The 11,464-nt window shown below is 41.6% G+C and overlaps 1 protein-coding gene across 1 annotated transcript in view; it reads right to left on the bottom strand.

Annotated features, from left to right (window-relative positions):
• The window catches only part of Larp1b (La ribonucleoprotein domain family member 1B), a 105,324-nt gene extending 94,269 nt beyond the window's left edge, over window positions 1-11,055 (bottom strand). The window contains 1 exon segment of the mRNA XM_013348107.1: window positions 10,881-11,055. Coding sequence (XP_013203561.1) covers window positions 10,881-11,055 — 175 coding nt within the window.
• Window positions 11,056-11,464: the final 409 nt, after the last annotated feature.

The following is an 11,464-nucleotide window of genomic DNA, read 5'->3' as shown; positions in this document are numbered from 1 at the left end:
TCCAGGACAGGCTCCAAAGCCACAGAGAAACCCTGTCTCGAAAAACAAAAAAAAACAAAAAACAAAACAAAAACAAAAAAAAGAATTCAGGGTCAATAATGGACACAAGACTAACCTGAGCTTCAATGAGACACCCCACCCTCCCCAACTAGCACTCTAGGCCAGCCTAGTCTACATAGTGAGACCCTGTCTCAATCAAAGCGGGGCGGGGGAAGCAACAGCAAAATCAAATAAAGTAAGAGTATTTTTCAAAATCACCTCTATTTACTTATATGTGGATTTGGCAAGCTAATTCAAATATTTCTTAAATATTTTGAAGTAAAAAATTCAATGATATTAGGATCAAACTTAAATCAGAATTGTTTTAAATGATTTTCAATTTAAAAAGTACATCCTATCTATAAAAGCATACCTTGTTGGATTTCTTTGTCTTGAGTTTTCCCGCTTTTATAATTTTTGGGGAACTGAGCTCTAAAGAAAATATATAAAATTATTTTTCAACCATTTCATTTATTAAGTTTAGCAAAACAAGTATTTCAATTTTGGCAAGTTAGCAGTCATAACTCACAATAAAAGCCAAGTTTCTGTTACTCAAATTCCTTGAAAGACACCAAATTCAAATGTTATCTGCATTTAAAAAGTAGAAAATACTAGCAGGCAAGTGGGGGCTCAAACACTTAATCCCAGCATTTGGGAGGCAGAGGCAAGCAGATCTTACATCCAGGGCTATACAGAAAAACCCTGTTTTGAAAAACAAAGGAAAATACTAATTTATACTTAACTAGCAGACCAATCCTTTTATTAAGAAAATACACTACACTTGGTGAGGGTAGCTGGCATACACCTTTAATCCCAGAACTCATGAGACAGAAGCAGGCAGATCTGAGTTCAAGAACAGCCTGGTCTACATGGTGAGTTCTACTACAGCTAGGGCTACACAGAGAAACCCTGTCTCAAAAAGCAAAAACAACAACAAACCAAAGAAGAAAATATACCATAATAAAACTAAAATTGCAACTTCTAAAAAAAATTCTACTCTACCCACTCCCTTTTAATTTAATTTTTTGGCATGTCGTGAAAGGGAAGATAAGTGTTCTACTTCCAAGTTACAGCCCCAACCCTCAACTGATTTTGTAATAGGATAAATATTTCTATATAATAGAACATTTATTTTATATATAATATATATCTTATATAATGTTTATGTAAGAAAATAGAAAATGGTTTACGACTTTAAACTACTTCTAGAAAACAAATAGGTCTGGCAACCTTAATAGACCATGCCCAGTATCACTCTTAGGAATGCTGTTGCTGTAAAACACCATTCCAGAGGCACAAATTTGACTCAGGTTAAGAGTACATGTTGCTTTTAAAAAAGACCCAGGTTCAGCTCCTAGTACACAGGTGATGACTTGCAGCAATACATAAATACAGTTCCAGGGAATCCAACACCCTCTTCTGACCTCTATGGACACTAAGCACACACATGGTACACATACATACATGTAGGCAACACTCATACACATAAACTAAATAAATCTTTAAAAAATACTTCCAAAGTCGGGCGATGGTAGCGCACGCCTTTAATCCCAGCACTCGGGAGGCAGAGGCAGGCGGATCTCTAAGAGTTCAAGGCCAGTCTGGTCTACTACAACAGCTAGCTAGTTCCAGGACGACAGGCTCTAAAACTACAGTGAAACCCTGACTCGAAAAACCACACACACACAAAACACTTCCAGTATAACAATTCATCAGAGAAGGAAGCCAGGATTTAGGTAGAAGCAAAAGCTGTTGTTCCTGAGGCCATGAACGAGTGCTGCTTACTGGCTTGCTCAGCCTCCTTTCTTACAACACCCAGGACTGCCAGCCTAGGGGTGGGACCACAGCCGGGTCGTGGTGGACCACAGTGTGTTAGGTCCTCCAACAAGCATTCATTAAAAAGGTCAACAGGTTTGCCTATAGGCCAATTTTATGGACGAATTTTCTAAATTGTGGTTCTGTCTTAGATAATGCTATTTAGTTTTAAATTGGCAAAAAAAAAAAAAATAAATAAAACAGAGGGCTGGAGAGATAGCTCAGAGGTTAAGAGCACTGGCTGCTCTTCCAGAGGTCTTGAGTTCAATTCCCAGCAACCACATTGTGGCTCACAACCATCTATATTGAGATCTGGTGCCCTTTTCTGGACTGCAGACAAAGCATTGTATACATAATAAATAAGAGAGAGAGAGAGACAGACAGAGACACAGAGAGAGAGAGAGAGAGAGAAACAGCTAACCAAGCAGGACAGCCAGATCCAGCCACAAAAAGGAAAGTAACAGGTCTCTGTAGAACTTTTTGGGCTGGGGCTGCAGTTCAATGGCAGGTAAAGAGCTTACTCAACACGCACAAGGTCAGTGCCCCAAACAAGCAAAACAGACCATTGCATCATCTCTCCTTATCTTGAAAGAAAACACAATGGCTGATCATAAAAACTGTCTTTAAATTAAGGCTTTTAAAGCAGCATCTGTTTTTATATTCACTCACTCATTATCTGTCTATCTACCTATCATCTATCTATTTGGGGAGTCTTCTTATGAAGCAGGGTCTGGATGTACAGCCCTGGCTATCATGAACTGGTTATACAGACCAGTTAACCTCAAACTTGAAGTGATTCTGTCTCTGCTTTCCTCCCTAGTATTGGGATTAGAGAGGTGTGAGTCACCACAACTGTCATACCAGCCTGGGACTGAGAGTCTACCAACAGAATGAGCTACTCTCTCTTTCTCATTCATATGCACAGGGCTTTAAACCCAGCACTCAGGAGGCAGAGAGGCAGGCACATTTGTAGGCTATCCCGATCTACACTGAATTTCAGCATACCCAGGACTACATAGAGATTCAGTTACGAATAAATTAATTAAATGACCATATATATATATATATATATATATATTATATATATATATATTATATATATATATATACCTTTTAAAAGATTATTGCTCAAAGAAAGGTAACACAGCATGGTGAAATGTACCTGTAATACTCTACAAGTATATGGAATAGATAGCATGCATATGTGCATACATACATGTACATATGGATAAAACATAACAAAGAACATGCAATGCTGGCACACATAATCTTGGCAGTAACCAGTGTCTCTTTACCTAGGCTTAAGACCTGCTTAAAAATAAGGAAATCAGGCTGGAGAGATGGCTCAGCGGTTAAGAGCATTGCCTGCTCTTCCAAAGGTCCTGAGTTCAATTCCCAGGAACCACATGGTGGCTCACAACTATCTGTAATGAGGTTTGGTGCCCTCTTCTGGCCTGCAGGCATATATGTACACAGGATATTATATACATAATAAATAAATAAATATTTTATAAAAAAAATAAGGAAATCATGCCTGGTACAGGAACTTAGCCAACAACCCAAGGTTGGCAAAGTCACTGATCTTGGAGAACCTACAACCAGCACTTTACTAAACCAGCATAATCCCTAACCACATTCTAAATATGTCCTTATTGTCCAAATATCCAAGTGTAGTTCTCCCTATACATCAAGGAAACTTGAAACTTCTCTTTAAGAAAACCGCAATCAATCAAAATGCAGAGTTGTGGAGCCTAGTCTCCACACTGGATATAACTACAATACAACTCACTCACCTATGACTCAGGGAACAGTGCAGAAGGAGGGCAGAAGACAGAAAGAACTAGAGATCAGGGAGTAAGTATGTGTAGGAAGGACAGACGCTTCACCCAGAGTCTTACCAATATAAATACATAAACACTACCTGACTGAAGACAACACCTTTGATAGACATGCCAAAGTGGACAGGGAAATTACCATAAAGCCTGAATCCTACACAAAAAGTCACCAAGTTACAAAGGAATGCTGAAAGAGGGAGAAACAGGGAAAAATACAATTGGTTAAACAATAGGTCAGCCTTGAAAACACACACACAGATGTATGTATGTATGTATGTATGTATGTATGTATGTATGTATGTATATGTCATTACAAACAGCAGGTTGTTTATATATAGGAATCTGAATATATATAGGAATAAAAATGAAAGGGGCCATAAATTTGAAAAAGAGCAAGAAGAGGTATATAGGAGGATTTGGAGGGAGGAAAGTAAAGGAAGAAATGATGTAATTAACATAATTTCAAAAAAATAAATATTTTCCAAAAAAAAATAATCCATGCAGTTAAAAAAAAATACAGGCATATGGGTGGAAAAATGTAGTGTGGGTGATCAAGAGGATATAAACCTAAATCTACAGCAAAAATATTTGGGGGCTGGAGAGGTGGCTATTGTAGAAGGCCCAGGTCACTGCACTCACATGGTGGCTCACTGTTTGGAATTCCAGTTAAACAAATCTTTAAAGAAATATATCCAAAAAAAAAAAAGAAAGAAAGAAAGAAAGAAATATATTCAACAACTCAAGTTGGCGGTGCAAGCCTATATTTCTAGTACTGGGAAGGCTGAGAAAAAAAAAAAAAACAGCACTACAAACAAAAAAACCAAGGCCAGTCTGAAGCTATACAGCAAGACTCATCTGAAAAAAAGTAGAAAATTCCCCAAACTCAAAACACTATTAATAAAGACTTAATTCTCTCCTATGCTAACAAAGAAAATATATAGTCACTGGAAGGCAATGTATCAAAGAAGCAATAAATGTGGTATAACACTTCATTTCTACATTTACCCTAAGGTATAAACAAATACAAAAATATAAAATATAGCTTTGTCAAGATAAGGGAAGAAAACTAGCAAGGCTCAATAGATGAGCCCTATCTATGAAGCTCATCAACAGATGAGTTCTATCTATGGATTACTCCACAATAATAATGTGCATAATAATGATAATGTGGGGCTGGAGAGATGGCTCAGTGGTTAAGAGCACTGACTGCTCTTCCAGAGGTCCTGAGTTCAATTCCTGGCAACCACATGGTGGCTCACAGTCATCTATAATGAGACCTGGCGCCCCCTTCTGGCTTGTGGGGCACACATGGAAGGAATGCTGTAACATAACAAATAAAAATAATAATAATGTGCATCTAAATTATAAAAGATTACCTAAATCGGACAGCGGTGGTGCCTGCCTTTAATCCCAGCACTTGGGGAGGCAGAGGCAGGCAGATCTCTGTGAGTTTGATATAAAAATAATACTATGTGTAAATAAATAATAAAATAGAAATAAATAATATATATGAAATTTGCTTAAGATGAATTTCACGAAGGTACTACTGACAGCAAACTTACTTGTAGTTCCCTACCCTCCCCAAAAAAGAAAAGCGGTTGATAAATAGTAACAATGTCAAGCACTTTAGCACAAGCCTTTAACCCCAGCACTAGGGAAGCAAAGGCATGTCCATCTGAGGTCAGCCTAGCCTACATAGTAAATTCCAGGCAAGCCAGGGCTATATAGGGAAATCCTTTCTCAAAATATACAGTCAAAGAATAAATATGAAAAAAAATGTACAAAATCAGTATTTTTATATTCTGAGTTTTTATGAAATTACACTACAAGACGAGTTTTACTATACAACTACAGCTACAAGCAAGTGATGAACAAGCCATAGACTGTTACTTAATGAAGGGGCTGTTAAATTACAACTATTAAGCACAAGCTTAGGATAGTTTGAGATCTTAGATCATAAGTCTCCATACTGAATTCAAGACATTCCAAGGTGGGTCTGGCTTTGGCTGAATTGTTTTATCTGGTTTCCCAGAAACAGCAAAACACCAGAGACATCCTAAAAGTGGAGGAGTGGGGCTGGAGAGATGATGGCTCAGTGGTTAAGAGCCCAGGCTGCTCTTCCAGAGGTCCTGAGTTCAATTCCCAGCAACCACATGGTAGCTCACAACCATCTGTAATGAGATCTGGCGCCCTCTTCTGGCAATCAGGCACATGGAGGCAGAATGTTGTATACATAATAAATAAATAAAATCTTTTAAAAAAATAAATAAATAAAATAAAAGTGGAGGAGTGTCTCAAAACATGGGACCATCAAGAATCTGGCTTGCTTTTGTCCAGAGAAGATTAGGCTGCCCATATGGCTAGCTTAATAGGTAGAGGAACTTGCTGCCACACCTAACCTAAGCTTGATTCCCAAAACACACATGATCTAAGGAGAAAAACAACTCCAAAGCTCTTCTCTGATCTTCACATGAACCAGTGTGGCATGCATGTACCCACACACACACAAATAAATAAATAAATTTAATAGGTTCATGATCATATCCTAAGGACTCCAAATGCTTCCTATAATGTATCTAACTCTGATAATAGTTTATGGCAAAAGTTTGTGGATGTAATTTCTTCACTACATGAAGACTGACAGTTTGGCTGGGATTGATATGCTTTTCTCTTTCAAGAGTATCCTATTTGGGGGCAGTGGTGGCACACTCTTTAATCCTGGCACTTGGGAGGCAGAAGTAGGTGGACGCTGCGAGTTCGAAGTCAGCCTGATCTACAGAGCAAGTTCCAGGATAGACTCCAAAGCTACACAAAGAAACCCTATCTCGAAAAACAAAAAACAAAGAGTATCCTATCAGTAGACTTAATATAGCTTAATCTACATCCTTTAAACCCTAAGTGATCTCTGGACATACTTGATTTTTTTTTTTATCATTACCGTTATTCTCTTTCTGATTTAGGGCCTTACCTTTTTCACTTTAATTCTGTATTTACCCGTGTGCATGTGCATGTAAATGTAGGTGCCCAAGGAGTAAGAAGAGGGTGCTGAGAGTCTCTAGAACTGAGTTACAGGCAGCTATTTGCTGCTGCTACACAATGTGGGTTCTGGGAACCAAACTCAGATCCTCTGAAAAAGCATCATATGCTCTTAACCTCTGAGCCACCTATCTCTCCAGCTCTGCCTCATTATATTGCTCTGGCTGGTCGCAAACTCCAAGGTGAAGTTGATTCTGTAGCCTCAGCCTCGGAGTAGCTGGGGCTATAGGTAGGTATGTGCAACTACACATCTCATTCTTTTTTTTCTTAATAGTTCTTGCTTTTATTTGTGTCACCCATGTGCAGACACACTCAGGGATTAGAAGGCAATAGATGCTCTATATAACTGGGGTGAGCACTCTTGACATAGGTGATAGAAGCCAAAGAGTACTTTGAAAGAGTAAGCACTGAGCAATCTGCCCCAACCCCTATATCATCCTAGTCATTTTTCTTAGGAAAATGAGAAGCCACAGCACTAAGCTTGTATGTAGCAATAACTACGTGCAGTGGTGGAGCACGCTTTTAATCCCTGCACTCAGGAGGCAGAGGCAGGCGGATCTCTATGAGTTTGAGGCCAGCCTGGTCTACAGAACAGAGTGAGTTCCAGAACAGGCTCCAAAGTTACAGATAAACCCTGTCTCGGGGGAAAAAAAAAGTCAAGAATTACCTGGGCTAGAGAGATGGCTCAGTGGTTAAGAGAACTGGCTGCTCTTCCAGAGGACCTAAGTTCAATTCCCAGCAACTTCATGGTGGCTCACAACCATCTGTAATAAGATCTGGCACCCTCTTCTGGCGTGTGGGCACACATGGAGGCAGTATGTTGTATACTTAATAAATAATTTTTTTTTTAAAAAAAAGAAATCACTCTAGTGTTAAGAACGGGCTCCGACAGGAACTCAGTGGGGTGTGGAGTCTGAGGATTCAAGGAGACAGGATCTCGCCCTTCGGTCTGAAGTTTTAGTAGAGGTAAAAGGTCTCTCCAGTAGCTGACTGCTCTGCTTTTCTGATCTTCAGCTTTAACCCCTATATTTGTCTCTGGGTTTTTATTATTTGTGCCACACATAGGTTATTTCTCTATTGCCCTAAATCCCTGTACCAGCCTTAAAATAAAAGCAACCTTGAAGTGGAAAAAAAAAAAAAGACCTGGCTCCAATAGACCTGGTGGTGGTGCACCCCTTTAATCCTAGTAAAGATCTGCCTAAGCAGAGTTAGGCTGATCTTTGAGTTTGAAGTCAGCCTGGTCTACAAAGTGAATTCCAGGAAAGCCAGGGCTGTGACAGAGATACCCTGTATTGAAAAACAATCAATCAATCAAACAAACAAATTGGCTCCTTAATGACCATCATCATCGCAGCTACTGGGAAGACAGATGAGGTTTGGATAACTCAGAAAATGTCATCTCAAAACAAAACAAAAAAAAAAACAAATAGAAGACATGAACCCACCCATGTCATTAATTTACAAGACCAAAAATCTTGCCAAAAGCCAACTATCCATTTAGTAACAACTAAACTATCACCCATTGCTTTCAGCAGTTCAATGACAATCTCTTATTTATGTTACCTATTACTGGAGGAACAGCTTAGAGTCAGGGTTGCTACCCTGACATAGATCTGAAAAAAGGCATTGCTAATATTGCAGAATGACCCCAAGAATTAAGAGTTGTCAATAAAAAAAATGATACATCTGAAACTCCTTTTGATTTTGTCTTTGGTTTTTGAGACCAGGTCTCCATATGTAGCCAAGGCTTTCCTGTAACTCACTGGTTAGATCAGGCTGGCCTTGAACTCAGATATCAGCTTGTCACTCCCTCAAGAAGAGTGCTGGGCTTGGGGGCTGGAGAGATGGCTCAGTGGTTAAGAGCACTGACTGTTCTTTTAGAGGACCCAGGTTCAATTCCCAGCACCCATGTCTCACAACTGTCTATAATTTCAGTTCCAGGGGACTTGACACCCATGGCAAAACACAAATGCACATAAAATAAATATTAAAAAAAAAGAAGCTGGGCGATGGTGGCGCACGCCTTTAATCCCAGCACTCGGGAGGCAGAGGCAGGCGGATCAAGAGTCCTGGACTTAAAAGAGTGAGCCACCAGGCCACTCTTGATTTTCTGAGATCCTGGTCTTGAGGGTAATTCAGGCTGGACTCAAACTCATGATCTTTCTGCTGGAATTACAGGTATGGGCCATATTCCCAGTTAAGGGTCACTCTATTCCTAATGTAAGAAAGACGAAATATTCAAGGCATAAGTAGGTTAAGCTGTGAAATATTTTCCCAATTAATTTGCAAATTAAAATTCCTGAGGGGGTGCAGAAAAAAAAAGCACGTACATACAGCTTGATGATAAAGTACAGGGCTCTGGGCTCATTCCCAACATAGGAGAAAAAAAAAGTTGATGTGGGAGTCCCCTCTGTGTGCTATGATAACCTTAATGAATAAAGAAACTGCTCTGGACCTATAGCAAGGAAGAACTTAGGTAGACAGGGAAAGCTAGACTGAATGCTGGGAGAAAAAAGGGCAGAGTCAGGGAGAAGCCATGGAGCCGCCATCGGACACAGAAGCTAGGAACTTCAGCAGGTAAGCCATAGCCACATGGAGATATACAGATTAATAGTAATGGGTTAAATTAATATGTAAGAGTTAGCCAATAAGAAGCTAGAGCTATGGGCCAAGCAATGATTTAAATAATATAGTTTCTGCGTGATTATTTTGTGGCTAAGCAGCCTGGAACAAACTGGCAGCCTCCTTCCAACAGAATGTCAAGTCTCACTTTGAAATAAATTGTGTTTATTTATTTATTTTTCGAGACAAGGTTTCCCTGTAGCTTTCAAGCCTGTCCTGGAACGACCAAGATGGCCTCAAACGAAGTCACAGAGATCTGCTTGCCTCTGCTGGGATTAAAGGTGTGGACCACCACCGCCTGGCTAAACTGTGTTTATAAAAACTAGTTTCAGCTGGGCGGTGGTGGCTGAGAGTCAGGCAGCTCTCTAGAGAGTTCAAGGCCAGCCTGGTTTACAAAGCCAGAACAGTTTCACAGGGAAACCCTGTCTAAATAAACAAAACAACAACAAAGACACAAAGCTAAAACAAACAAAAAACTGGCTTCATATTTGTTAGTTCAATAAAAGGTCTAGACGTGGAGAGGTAACTGTCAATAAAGCAATCAACAAGGGCTTTCTTTTCTTACTAAATGTTAGAGAGAATTGGCATAGCATGTTTTCTTCACTTAGCAATGGTAGTAAACAGCTCTTTTCAGCTAGGCAGGAATTATATCAATACTAATGGGGAGCAAAATTTAGTGTTTCTTTTTTTTCTTAAAGTGTCAAACTTTAGTAAAAATTAACGAGGAGAGCCAAATGCCTATAATCGGAAGGAGGAATTGGAAGGAGGTAGTGGCAGGAGGATCAAGGGCTCCAGACCAGCCTGGGCTACAAACATAGGTCGTGTTTCAAAAGCAAACAAAATAACAAAGAAAATTAATGAGGATTTTCGTGCAAAAGCTAAGAAACTAAGTTGTTTCAACATTTATCTCCCTCTACAGGACAGATTCAACTATGACATTTGCACAGGATCCCTTCACCGCGTTTGACCCCCGCAACCCCGTTAAACGTACTCAAACTTTGGCTGTTCCACTGACTTCTCCACAGAACAGCGAAAACTTTCCAACAAAACAGCCTCAATTTCTATAGAAAAAGCCCAGTTATTTTAGTACAGTTTAATTTTAAAAACAAATGGGGAGTTTCAATGAGCCACCCCCCCTTTTTTTTTACTTTAGGTTTTGAAAGACTTTAGCAAATTGCTCAGTCTAGCTTCGAACGCCTAATCTTTCACATCAATAGGGTAACAGGCGTGCGCCACCAAGTGCAGGCCAGCCTTAATCTTATTTTCCAAACTGCAGCTGCTGCAACCCAAATAAAGCCCCAAGGGCCATATTGCATTGGTCAGCATTCGAACGCGATGGCACAGCCCAATCACTAACGCGCAGGCGACCAGGAGAGCAGACTCCGAATCAACTGCCCTATGGCAGGCACTCTGAAACTCGACCGAAAATCGCCTTCGTGCCAGCTGCGCTCAGAGCCACCTCTACCTAGCAGCCAGTTCCTTCCCGAGCGAGCCCCAACTCACACACGGATCCGCTTATTCTGACTCGCTTACACTCTTGCAAGTTCCCGGAAACTTTCCCACAGTCTTCACCGCGTCCAAGTCGCCGACACGTGAAGGCACAAGCCGAGCCCGGCCGCGCTGCCCCGTCACCCACGCCGTGCCCCGAGCCGTCAAGGAGAACCTGAGGTCCCACCTCTTCCTGTCGCTCCCGCTCCCAGATGTCCATTTATGTAAATCGGCACGTTGAATGACACCTAGGAACCCAACACCTCCCGCGAACTGCACTCACCGGCCTCCGGGGCGTCCTGAGCGGGCGGCGGCGCGCCGGTGCCCACGGGGGACAGGTGCTGCGGCAGCTTCTTGGTCCACGGGTTCCCCTTTGGTGGCGGCGGCTTGTCCTCGGGGCCGGCGGCCGCAGGGTCCTCTTGGGCGTCCTCGGGAGGGTCCCGCGGGGCTGGCGGCGGAGGAGGCGGCGGCGGTGGAGCCTCCCCGCCGAAGGGACCCCCGGACGCGCGCGCCTTGTGTGCCAGGTGCAGCGCCAGCGGCCTCACGGGCACGGCCGCTTGCGGCACGCTGTGTCCCAGCACGAGCGCCGGCGACGGCTCTCCCCGCGCCCCCGCGCTGGTGGCGGCCGC

Source organism: Microtus ochrogaster, chromosome 1 (assembly GCF_000317375.1).
Source record: "Microtus ochrogaster isolate Prairie Vole_2 chromosome 1, MicOch1.0, whole genome shotgun sequence".
NCBI lineage: Eukaryota > Metazoa > Chordata > Mammalia > Rodentia > Cricetidae > Microtus > Microtus ochrogaster.
The sequence above is the reverse complement of the archived record's forward strand: the minus strand, read 5'-3'. Positions and strand labels throughout refer to the sequence as shown.